The sequence below is a fragment of the Hemiscyllium ocellatum genome, chromosome 19, assembly GCF_020745735.1.
Source record: "Hemiscyllium ocellatum isolate sHemOce1 chromosome 19, sHemOce1.pat.X.cur, whole genome shotgun sequence".
In the NCBI taxonomy this organism is placed as follows: Eukaryota; Metazoa; Chordata; class Chondrichthyes; order Orectolobiformes; family Hemiscylliidae; genus Hemiscyllium; species Hemiscyllium ocellatum.
This window is the reverse complement of record NC_083419.1, coordinates 64,449,737-64,462,951: the sequence shown is the minus strand read 5'-3', so window position 1 is coordinate 64,462,951 and position 13,215 is coordinate 64,449,737. Positions and strand designations below refer to the sequence as shown.

The following is a 13,215-nucleotide window of genomic DNA, read 5'->3' as shown; positions in this document are numbered from 1 at the left end:
GTGCGACTGTAACTTGCCAATTATCAGCCCAAGCCTGGATATTGGCCAGATCTTGTTGCATTTGTACATGGACTGCTTCAGTATCTGAGGAGTCACAAATAGTGCTGAACATTGCGCAATCATCGGCGAACATCCCCATTTCTGACCTTATGATGAAGGGAAGGTCATCGATGAAGCAGCAGCTGAAGATATTTGGACCTAAGACACTACCCTGAGGAACTCTTGCAGAGATGTCCTTGAACTGAGATGACTGACCTCAAACAACCATGACCATCTTCCTATGCGTCAGGTATGACTCCAACTACCAAAGAGTTTGCCCCCAATACTCACTGATCTCAGTTTTGCTCGGGTTCCTTGATGTCAAGGACTGTCACTTTACTGATGATCAACAGTAGACTGATGGGGTGGTAATTAGCTGGGTTGGATTTGTCCTGCCTTTTATGTACGAGACATACTTGGGCAATTTTCCATATTGAAGGGTAGATACCAGGGTTATAATTGTACTGGAACAGCTTGGCTAGGGGAGCGGCACATTCTGGAGCACAGGTCTTCAGTACTATTGCTGGAATGTTGTCAGGTCCCGTGGCCTTGGCAGTATCCAGTATCTCCAACTGCTTCTTGGTATCATGTGCAGTGAATCGAATTGGCTGAAGACTGATATCTGCAATGCTGGGTCCATTGGAGGAACATATCAGGAAAGTGAGGCAAAAACTGGGCAGATGGAAGCTACAGTCGCTGTCCATCATGGGAAAAAACCTGGTCATCAGGTGTGAGGCACTGTCATTGCTGTTATGCGTGGCACAGGTCTGGCCTATTCCCAGAACCTGTGCCGCTGCAGTCACCCTGGCCATCTTCCAATTTATATGGAGATCAAAGATGGACCGGGTCCGAAGGGACTCAATGTATAAAGATCTGGGCAACGGGGGAAAAAATACACCCAATACCACCCTCACCCTGATGGCCACCCTTTGTGTGTGGCTGCATCAAGCTGTGCTTGGATCTCTGGTATGCAAACACCAAGTGTCACTACGTACTGAGGTTCTACCTGTCCCCAGTGTTGTGAAGGATGGGCCTGGCCTCGCTGCCGCGGAACGCTCCGAGTAGTTGGACCGTTCCGTACGACCTGTCCTTCGTGAAAAAATTTATGAAGAAAACACCTTTGACCACAAGTCCATCAGGAAGTGGTCAGCACATAGTGTCCTTGAGACCCTTCAGGAAAAGGAGAGGGCGGATCCTATCGAGCGGTTCCCTGAGCAGACTGTCAAAGCCATTTGGCAGAATGCCTCATTGCCAGAACTTTCCAACAAGCACCAAGACATGGCTTGGCTGGTGGTGAGAAGGGCTCTGCCTGTGAGATCCTTTATGCACGCCCAGACTCTCAGCTGCACCGCACGCTGCCCTCGAAGCGGCTGTGGGGGGGACGAGACTGTCACACACCTCCTTCTTGAATGTGCCTATGCAGAGGAAGTCTGGAGAAGAATGCAGTGGTGTTTGTTAAGGTTCATCTCAAGCAGCTCCGTGACGCGGGACTCCGTGCTCTACGATCTGTTCCCCGGGACGCACACCGAGACTAACATCAACTGTGCCTGGAGGATCATCAACTCGGTCGAAGATGCTCTTTGGTCTGTCTGAAACCTGTTGATCTTCCAGCTGAAGGAGCTGACCCTGACTGAATGTTGCAGACTGGCACATTCCAAGGACAAGGACTATGTGCTGAGGGACGCACTGAAGCTTGGAACAGCTGCTGCCCAGGCGTGGTGGGGAAAGACCACTGTGTAAAGTCCTTCTGCCTAAGAAGAACAGGGGGCCCACCCAGTCATTTGGGATCTGCTAACGCCTCAGCAGAAGAGCTGGATAGTCAATGTACAGACTTGTATATACATATGATTAATTCCAATCTCTGTATGTAAAGAAATGTAATGTGTGCGTAAGAATGGCATGACCAATTGTATGGATATCAAAATAATTTTATGAATAAAGTATATTTTTGAAATAAAATAAAACATTCAAGCAAGATACAGTCCTATCTGTCTTTAATACAATCAATCAGATTTAATGAACGCTTGGTATTCACCACTGAAATGGTTATCGAATTTATGATTCTATAATTTTAAAAAACATTATCCTTTAACTGTGTTTGTCTGTCTGTTGATGTGTGAATTGATCAAAGAAGATTAGGTTTGGATTGTAGGAATTAATTGGATTACATTATAGTTGTTCTGTGTTCTGCTGAAGTTATATTATTAATCATAACTTGCTTATTTTTATTTAAGTTATAAATGTATCCAATATGAGTTATTTGAAAAGTCCAGTTAAGAACAGTTCTGAGGGTTATTAAATATTTTAATTTCACTGGATTATGAATCCAGTGTTAGTGAGCCTGATTTGGTCTGGCTTGCTCTCCTTTCTCGTAACACTTTATCTTCAAAGGAAAATGAAGCTAGGACAGGGTGGTGCCAGCCGTGGTGCCTAGGGAGGATAAAAAGGTAGGGTATGGATGGCAAGACTGTCAGCAGAACAGTTTAAAGGTAAGCTCCCAAATCACAGTTTGCCAAGCTTTAAAAAAAGACCAACCGTGCAGTGTGATGTCTACATCTGTAACAATTCTTAGGACTGAAATCTGTTTTATCGTATGCTATGGAACTATTATTGATACACTTGACTTAGCCAATCACTGCCTGAAAAAGTTACTGTGAAATCCTGCATGTATCCTGTGAAATCCTGCTCCTCTCGGCGGAGCAGGTAACGGCTGTCTGGTGGTGTTTTTTTAAGTCGCGGGTATAGTCCAGTTTTTGTTTTTTAATGGCTAAAATTTATAGTTTTTTTAAGCGCCTAGTGGACCCGGAAGCTGGTGTCGCGCTAGCTTACCTGGGAAGGTTTTTTTTCTTATATAAGCGTGCAGGCGAGGAACCCGAGGCACTACAGGGGTAGAGCCTCCCACCCGCCCCCCCCCCTCCTCCTCTAACCTAATAATAAGACGCGTTGTGGTAAGCAGGTAAGTGCTGCATTTTGCTTGTTTGTTTCTTTAGATCTAGTTTTTAAAGTTTACCTTTTAGAGGGATGGCAGCGAAGGCAGTGCAATGTTCCTCTTGCAACATGTATGAGGTGAGGGAAGCCATTAGCGTCCCTGCTGATTACACTTGTAAGAAGTGCACCCATCTCCAGCTCCTCCAAGACTGTGTTAGGGAACTGGAGCTGGAGTTGGATGAACTGCGGACCATTCGGGAGGCAGAGGTGGTCATAGATCAGAGCTTTAGGGAAGTAGTTACTCCGAAAGTTATAGAGAGATGGGTGACAGTGAGGGGGAGTGGGAGGAAGCAGCCAGTGCAGGGACCCCCTGCGGTCATTCCCCTCAAGAACAAGTATACCGTTTTGGATACTTGTGGGGGGGATGACTTACCAGGGGTAAGCAACGAGGTTCAGGCCTCTGGCACGGAGCCTGTCCCCGTTGCTCAGAAGGGAAGGGTGGAGAAAGGTAGAGCGATAGTTATTGGGGACTCAATAGTGAGGGGCACAGATAGGCGGTTTTGCGGGGGCGACAGAGACTCACGATTGGTATGTTGCCTCCCAGGTGCAAGGGTACGTGATGTCTCTGATCGTGTTTTCCAGGTCCTTAAGGGGGAGGGGGAGCGCGTGGTCCACGTTGGAACCAACGACATAGGTAGGAAGAGGGGTGAGGATGTTAGGCAGGCTTTCAGGGAGCTAGGTTGGAAGCTCAGAGCTAGAACGAACAGAGTTGTTGTCTCTGGTTTGTTACCCGTGCCACGTGATACAGAGTCGAGGAATAGGGAGAGAGAACAGTTAAATGCGTGGCTACAGGGATGGTGCAGGAGGGAGGGATTCCGGTTTCTGGACAACTGGGGTTCTTTCTGGGGAAGGTGGGACCTCTATAAACAGGATGGTCTACACCTGAACCTGAGGGGCACCAGTATCCTTGGGAGGAGGTTTGCTAGTGCTCTTTGGGAGGGTTTAAACTAACTCTGCAGGGGCATGGGAACCTGGACTGTAGCTTTAGGGTACAGGACCTTGAGTGTAGGGAGGTTAGGAACAAGGCATAGATCTCGAAGGAGGGTGCCTGTAAACAGAAAGGTGGCTTGAAGTGTGTATACTTCAATGCCAGAAGTATAAGAAATAAGGTAGGTGAACTTGCAGCATGGGTTGGTACCTGGGACTTCGATATTGTGGCCATTACAGAGATGTGGGTAGAACAGGGACAGGAATGGCTGTTGCAGGTTCCAGGGTTTAAATGTTTTAGCAGGGTCAGAGATGGGGGTAAAAGAGGGGGAGGTGTGGCATTGCTTGTCAAGGATAGTATTACAGCGGTGGAAATGACGATGGAGGAAGACTTGCCATCTGAGGTAGTTTGGGCTGAGGTTAGAAATAGGAAAGGTGAGGTCACCCTGTTAGGAGTTTTCTACAGGCCTCCTAATAGTCCAAGAGAAGTAGAGGAAAGTATTGCGAGGATGATCCAGGAGAAGAGTGAAAGTAGCAGGGTGGTTGTTATGAGGGACTTTAACTTCCCAGATATTGACTGGGAAAGCTATAGCTCGAGTTCGTTAGATGGGTCGGTGTTTGTCCAATGTGTGCAGGAGGGTTTCCTGACATAATATGTAGACAGGCCAACAAGAGGTGAGGCTATACTGGATTTGGTTCTAGGTAATGAACCAGGCCAGGTGTTAGACTTGGAGGTAGGTGAGCACTTCGGGGACAGTGACCACAACTCGGTGACTTTTACTCTAGTGATGGAGAGGAATAAGTGTGCACTGCAGGGCAAGAGTTATAGCTGGGGGCAGGGAAATTATGATGCGGTGAGGCATGACTTAGGATGCGTGGATTGGAAAATAGGCTTCAAGGGAAGAACACAAATGATATGTGGAGATTGTTCAAGGAACAGCTATTGGGTGTCCTTGATAAGTATGTACCTGTCAGGCAGGGAGTAAAGGGTCTTGTGAGGGAGCCATGGTTTAATAAGGAATTGGAATCCCTTGTGAAAGGGAAGAGGGCGGCCTATGTAAAGATGAGGTGTGAAGGTTCAGTTGGGGCGATTGAGAGTTATAAGATAGCCAGGAAGGATCTAAAGAGAGAGCTAAGAGCAGCGAGAAGGGGACATGAAAAGTCCTTAGTTAGTAGGATTAGGGAAAACCCAAAGGCTTTCTATAGGTATGTCAGGAATAAAAGGATGACTAGGGTAGGTATCGGTCCAGTCAAGGATATTAGTGGGAAGTTGTGCATGGAGGCGGAGGAGATTGGAGAGACACTAAATCAATACTTTTCGTCAGTATTCACTCAGGAACAGAACACTGTTGCTGATGTGAATATTGAGTCACAAGTGATTAGAATGGATGGCCTTGAGGTATGTAGGGAAGAGGTCTGGGGAATACTGGAAAGGATGAAAATAGATAAGTCCCCTGGGCCTGATGGCATTTATCCTCGGATCCTCAGGGAAGCTAGGGAGGAGATAGCGGCGCCATTGGCCTTGATTCTTATGTCATCATTGTCTACGGGAATAGTGCTAGAAGACTGGAGGATAGCGAATGTGGTCCCCTTGTTCAAGAAGGGGAGTAGGGATAGCCCGAGTAACTATAGACCAGTGAGTCTCACTTCTGTTGTGGGCAAAGTCTTAGAGAGAATTGTAAGGGATAGGATTTATGAACATCTGGATAGGAATAATGTGATCAAGGATAGTCAGCATGGTTTTGTGAAGGGCAGGTCGTGCCTCACAAACCTTATTGAGTTCTTTGAGAAGGTGACCAAGGAAGTGGACGAGGGTAAAGCAGTAGATGTGGTGTATATGGATTTTAGTAAGGCATTCGATAAGGTACCCCATGGCAGGCTAATGCAAAAACTACGGAGGTATGGCATTGAGGGTGAGTTGGAGGTTTGGATTAGGAATTGGCTGGCTGGAAGGAGACAGAGGGTAGTAGTTGATGGTATAGGTTCATCTTGGAGTGCAGTTACTAGCGGTGTTCCACAAGGATCTGTTTTGGGACCATTGCTGTTTGTCATTTTCATAAATGACCTAGAGGAGGGGCTTGAAAGCTGGGTGAGCAAGTTTGCGGATGACACGAAAGTCGGTGGAGTTGTGGACAGCGAAGAAGGATGTGGCAGGTTACAGCGGGATATAGATAAGTTGCAAAGCTGGGCAGAAAGGTGGCAAATGGAGTTCAATGTAGCTAAGTGTGAAGTCATTCACTTTGGTAGGAGTAACAAGAAGATGGATTACTGGGCTAATGGTAGGCTACTTGGTAGTGTGGATGAGCAGAGGGATCTTGGTGTCCATGTACACAGATCTCTGAAAGTTGTCACCCAGAAAAATAGTGCTGTGAAGGAGGCGTATGGTGTACTGGGCTTTATTGGTAGAGGAATTGAGTTCCGGAGTCCTGAGGTCATGTTGCAGTTGTATAAGACTCTGGTGCGGCCTCATCTGGAGTATTGTGTGCAGTTTTGGTCGCCATACTATAGGAAGGATGTGGAGGCATTGGAACGAGTGCAGAGGAGGTTTACCAGGATGTTGCCTGGCATGGTAGGAAGGTCGTATGAGGAAAGGCTGAGGCACTTGGGGCTGTTCTCATTGGAGAAAAGAAGGTTTAGGGGAGATTTGATAGAGGTGTACAAGATGATTAGGGGTTTAGATAGGGTTGACAGTGAGAACCTTTTTCCGCTAATGGAGTCAGCTGTTACTAGGGGACACAGCTTTAAACTAAGGGTTGGTAGGTATAGGACAGATGTTAGGGGTAGATTCTTTACTCAGCGGGTTGTGAGTTCATGGAATGCCCTGCCAGTAGCAGTGGTGGACTCTCCCTCTTTATGGTCATTTAAGCGGGCATTGGATAAGCATATGGAGGTTATTGGGCTAGTGTAGGTTAGGTAGGCTTTGGTCGGCGCAACATCGAGGGCCGAAGGGCCTGTACTGCGCTGTAGTTTTCTATGTTCTAAAATAGTCTGTTATACAACAATACGTTCTAAAGTTTTTTTTAACTTGATTCTCATTATAATGCGTGTAAGTTGTTTGGAACGTTTCTTTTTACCTGACTCCAGGCGGGTACATGCGTAGGGACTCTGAGATCACCATGTCCAAGTAGGTTAATTTCTGCACGTTGTTATAATCGGGAGTGATCTGAAAGAGTACAACGTTAAATTTATGCACAGCAACACTTCATATGTTGAATCTTTAACAAACAACAAATTCCAAATCTAGACAAGATTTTCTCGAGTGTCTTCCATATTCACTGCAAGGGATTCACCTTAGTTCACAGTGAATTAATTTTGTTAAGTTCTTTCTCACACAGACAGTAACAAAGTTTACTCTACTGAGGAGGCAACATTTATCCAGCAGTTCTCTGACAAAAGGTGGTGTTGAATTTAAGATGAAAGTTGTTGCCTGCTGTGTCTGCCTTCCATTCTACACCGTCCGTACCAGTTATTCTAAAGACGAGATATATGTGATCATTCCTCAGCCCTGTGTCCAAGGATTGGCCAGTTATCTACCAAGCAAAAACTCCATCCTAGCACTACAAATGGTACCAAGGCAAACACAATGAGAAGGATTTTTGCTGAGATCAAATAAATGAGGTATTTCTATTCTATTGCACCCACATTTATTTCTGATTATCTTGCAAGCTTCACTGTCTCAATATAAATTAAATGTAAGAATCACTATCATGGATCGATACTCTAACTGGTTTCAATTCATCACTTCAGAGTTTAATTTCATGTGAACAATTGCTGAATATAAATTACCCCAAATTCCTATGTTAAATCATTAAAAAATCTTTTAATGTATTATGAACTATTGGAGCTAGTCTTCCCTTATGGCCTTGTTTTAAAACCATTTACCTATTAACAGTCTGATATAAGGTCTGCGATCTATACAGATCGCAATAACATCTATTTTAGAATTTGGATTTTGAACTAGTGGCATGGGAATTTTGGTCTACATCTATGAAGAGATTTAATGATGTACTATTCTCCTGTTGTCAAGGTGATTTATTTTGAAAAATATGAGATAGCCTATAGAGGTTAATGGGAATTTGTTTACACTGGGAGAGTTTATATTAATAAACAATAAAGTAAACAGTATAGTGTAACAGGTTTCCATTAGAAGGGTATAGAATGGTGTTTCGTTTTGGCTTAGAGGAAATACCCATAGTTTGAAGAAAACTTCTCATTTTTAGTTTCTTATGAAAAACAGACATCATTTAGAACTATTAAGAAACAGGTTATTTTAGTATAAAGAATTTAGTTTGAAAGTTCCAGAATGAGAAGTGTTTGGTTACAATACTGAAACAATTATTTGAGGCAGAGAAAGTCCAAGCTAATCTGTATGAAGATTCAAGGAAGAAGCTATCAGATTCTCAACAGTGGGAATTGAAACATCAGTTTAATTAAGCCGTATAGAAGTGAGAGTACTAGGGCGCTGCAAGGAATAATAGGAACATTTTCACCATGTGTTTCAAAATCTTTAAACTTGCTTTAATTTGGTTTATTCTAACTTATCCTCATTTTTGTTGTGAAATAATTTCTGTTTTGTTATTAAAACCAAATCTGCAGGGTTCTGTGTTTATGTTTCAGTGCAGGACAACCTCATTAAATTAAAAATAAACAGAATGTGACCGAGCATGCCAGATTTCAGCTGTAGTCTGACTTGTCCAGTAATAAATTCAGCTGGGATCATAACAATACTAACTCTGGTAGACTGGAAACTGCCTTGGTCATTAGCTGGCTGGAAACTGTTTTGTTAATTGATATGGGTTATCTAATCTCAGTTGCAGCAAATATTGAGATAGCATAATTTGTTTCTGGCCTATGGGCTGGGATGGAGAAGGAATTTTGCCTGAGGTTTTTCTCTTAATTATTATTCAATGTGATGTTAGTCCACAGAGCATGTGTTTAAACAGGGAATGAAGTCAACATTGTTTGTGAACTCTCCACTATCCTTCACGGTCAAATAGTCTGCAAATCCCAACACAGTTCATTCTGGCATTGCAGATGAACTTCCCAAAATCTTTCCTCAAATTGATTACAGCAGTCTTTTTGTAAATTTCCTAATGCTTTCCTTTCCCATCAGAGCTATTATGATTGACAGCTGAAGAAGGTGGGGAATTGTCTAAATGTGAGAATGAGCATTACAACAGCTTTCTTTCATAAAATAATATTTAAGGACACAGTATGAGTAATTTAAAATTTGACAAGGTAAGTGTTACAGGGTTTAGAAGTGCAGATGGTTTTGGATCTTTGACTCCTAAAGCTCTCCACTACTGGACTTTCCCTCACCTCACGCCTGAGTTTGCTGTGGACTAATTAAAAACTGACAGGTGGGAAAGCTATTCCTTCACATCCTTCTTGAGTGGTCCACAGGCTTTGGAACAGGGGTGGCCACACCTTCCTCCTTCAACACCTTTACACGGTCTTCCAGCACAAACTGTGTGCTTTTTGAAGATTTGCCGATACAGTCTATTTTGTTTAAAAAAAAAATTTGTAGAGAGTCAAGGTGGCATTTTACAAACTCCTATTTGGGACACAAAAGCAATCTGACTCCAAGTTAAGACACCAGATGGACTCCAAACATGACCTCGTGCCTAAAATACATTGTCTGACCAGGGGTGTCACCTCCTTTATATTGATAACACCTTGAGTTATCTCGGGGCAGTAACTTGAAAGAAATTCTGGGATTTGCAGATTAATCAATTAAAACCTGTACCTCCATTCTAACTGATTAAAGATTTAAGAATGTTTAGGTGCATTCAATTAATTTGCATGAGTTGTATGCTCCTTTGATCTTTTCCTTATAAATTCCTTGTCTAAGATCTTCCTCTCTCACTAGCACCTGATGAAGGAGAAGAGCCCTGAAGGTTTGTGTTTTCAAATAAACCAGTTGGACTAGAACCTGGTGTCATGTGACTTCTGACTTTGTCCACCCCAGTCCAACACCAGGACCTCCACATCCAACTGGGTAGCATTCTTTTCATCTTATCCATCTAATAATAGCCAGACGGTCACTTGTGTCTTCACTTCCTGCTCCCACAACATTGATGCTGTATTGCCAAAGACTGCCCGCCTCCTAATTCACATCTACATACTATGCCTCATGACACATCCAAAGGCACAACAGCAATTTTCACTGTCTATGCCGATGACACTTGTTGCCACTTTCATCAAAGTAAGCATTGGAAAGACCAAAGTCTTTGTTTAATCTGTTTGTCTAAAATCTGTTCCCTAGCCAAGGATTCCATCTTTCTCCCTGGTAACAGGCTGAGAATAAGTCAGTCTGTTAGCAACTTCTGTATCACATTTTAGTTTCTGACTTCAATTTTGTGACTTCACTACAGATCACTTATTTCCACTTCTATAACATTGCCTGACTTCACACCTATCACTGTTCTTGTGCTGCTGAATCTCTCGTTCATGTCTCCATTACCACAAGACTCAACTATCCCAATGCACGTTACCTGAACTAAAGGGAAGTCATCCAAAACTTTGCTGCCAATGTCTTAAGTCGCAGCTAATCCTTCTTCCCTATCACCCATGCTTGCTTACCTACGTTAGCTCCTGGAAAGCACCATTTCAAAATTCTCATCATTGTTTTCATATTTCTCCATGTTCTCCACCCTCCCTACCAATCTCCTCTAGCCCCATGACTCTCCAAGGTAGCTGCGCATCTCTAATTGTGGCTTCAGGCACTTTCCCAATTTTAATTACTGTAACATTTGTGATAGTGCTTTCATTTACCTATGCCTCAAACCCAGAAATTCCCTCCCTGCATTTTCCAGCTTCTCTATCCTGTTCTCCTTCTTTTACACACCTTTTAAAATCTTCAATCAAACTTCTAGGATCTTCCCTAAAATTCTGTGGTACAGGGTCATTCTTTGTTTTATATCAACCCCGTGAAACTCCTTGGCATGTTTCATTAACATTGTGAGGGTAGCCAACAATTCCATTTTCACTTTATCGTGTAACTAAAGGATGGTGGAAAGTAAACAAGATGAATATTTTCTATGTCTCTGATGGGTCTAATGGTTTTTTCACTCTTACTGTTTGAAAGAATAAATGCCGCGAGCTTATTGGATCTTGTGCTTGGTATGGTACCAGAGTAAACTAGGTTTTTACTGCTCAATGAAGCAGATTTATAAATTGCTGGGGAAGAAGGAACTTTATTGCTTGCAGTACATTGCAAGATGAGCAATTCAGGCATATACTGAACCCACAGCCTGAATCTATGATTTATGGTCCAAATCTCTTTCAAACCATTTCTCTTTATCAGGTCTTGGAAATGCACACTCTATAAGTCAATTTTGAAAAGGCTCAGGTATTGTAATTTAAAGGCTCCTCTCTTAGACCAAGAACCTGCTTTTATTTTACAAAATAATAATTTTCCAACTGGCTTTTGGCATTTCTCTTTTGGCGTAATCTGTTCATTTTTCTTCAGTCAGGTCTTGTTGCTAAATCGCAAAGCAGGCTAGTGACTGACCCAGAACAACTTTAGCTGAACATTACGCCAATATCAGCATTATTGAAAACTGACTGGTGCTGATGAAAAAAAAAGGTAGTTAATGACAGTCACGTGGCCAGAAACACAGGAGCAGGATTAGATCATTCAGTGCTTCAAGCCTCTTCTATTCTAGATCACGATTGTCATCTATCTCGACTCTGGGTGATGTTACTTATATGGACTTGCAAAAGAAATTTCAAACTGTACCGCATCATATTGCTGGGTATTAGGTAAGATAACCTATTCCCCAACTCCTAACATCCCTAGAAGTTGGAAAAGTCAGTTTTCTACCTGAAATCCAGCTGCCCTACAGCAATCATACATAGGAAGCAGCGTAACTGACTCACAGTGGGACTTCCACAACCATACTGAAAGTGTAGGGGTTGAAGAGATGCTATAGAAAGGACATGCGATGGGTTAAGGGAGGGGTTCTGATCTTGGCTGATGCCTACGATGGGTGCACAAAGCTCCTAAAGAGGTAATCCAATTTCTCAACTAACATACATCACATTTGCACGCACCTGACAATGATGCAAGCTGCCCAGATATATCCTCTCCACAAAAACCAAGACAAATCCAATCCTGCCAATTACCCCTCCATCAGTCTACTCTCAGTCAATAGTAAGAGTGACAGAAGGTTTCAAAGAGTTATCTTCAGCTAGCTACTTTAATGATCTTCCTTCCAACAGGGCAGTTCAGTGGTTAGCACTGTTGCCTCACAGCATCAAGGATCTTCAATTCCAGCCTCGGGCAACTGTCCTTTTGGAGTTTGCACATTCTCCCCCATGTCTGCATGAGTTTCCTCCTGGTGCTCCAGTTTCCTCCCACAGTCCAAAGATGTGCAAGTTAGATGGATTAGTTACGTGAAATGCAAGGTTACAGGGATAGGGTGGGGGTGTACATCTGGGTGAGATGCACTTTGGAGGGTTGATGTGGACTCAATGGGCTGAATAGCCTTCTTTTGCACTGCAGTAATTCTATGATTTTCTATGATGAGCTTACTCAGTTAAGGTTGCCAAGTTTACAACCAAATAGTGGTAGATGCAGAATGTAGCAATTCACTGGCTATTTAAGGGTTTCAGTAGGTCCAAGGGATGAAGGGCAACCTTTCCTGCCCACTATAATCTGGGGGACAGATGAGGGAAAGGCTGGGTGGGAATGTCACCTGCTTTTATTTTACAATCACCACCCCTCCCCACCTAATGGGCAGTGGTCCACAAAATCCAGCCCCCAGAAAGGAAAATCAAAGCCTAAAGGGATTAAAGAGCCAATGACTGTGTGGACTATGGCATTTACTGAAGGACAGTAAGTGGAAAATTGTGGTAAATACTTGCCTTTCAGAGTGGAGGAAAGTGTACAGAGACATTGCCTAGAGGTAGGTTGTTGATAACATTGTTCCCTTTTATTGATATTAATAATCTAGGCATGGGTAGACATGTCATGACTTTAAAGTTTGCAGTTGGCAAGAAATATGATAATGTAGTAAACAATGTGAGAGACAGTGAAGGCTTCAGCAGCCATGGACTGGTGCAATTAGCTGATACATGTGTGACTGGTAAAGAAGAAACTGACACATTTTGTGAAAAGAACTGGAAGGCAAAATTAACTAAATGGTTCAATTTTAAGAGGGTTACAGGAGCAGAAAGTCCTACCAGTGCAAGTAAAAGATTCAGGGTGTACCAAAGAGTTTCCATTTTTATTCACCAAGTTATCAAAAAAAAGTCATA

The 13,215-nt window shown here is 43.2% G+C and overlaps 1 protein-coding gene across 2 annotated transcripts in view; it reads right to left on the bottom strand.

Moving 5' to 3' along the window:
- The window catches only part of tbxas1 (thromboxane A synthase 1 (platelet)), a 241,244-nt gene that overhangs the window by 23,044 nt on the left and 204,985 nt on the right, over positions 1-13,215 (bottom strand). For both annotated transcript variants that reach the window (XM_060840011.1, XM_060840012.1), the window contains one exon: positions 7,029-7,117. In XM_060840011.1, coding sequence (XP_060695994.1) covers positions 7,029-7,117 — 89 coding nt within the window. The remainder of the gene's footprint in view (positions 1-7,028; positions 7,118-13,215) is intronic.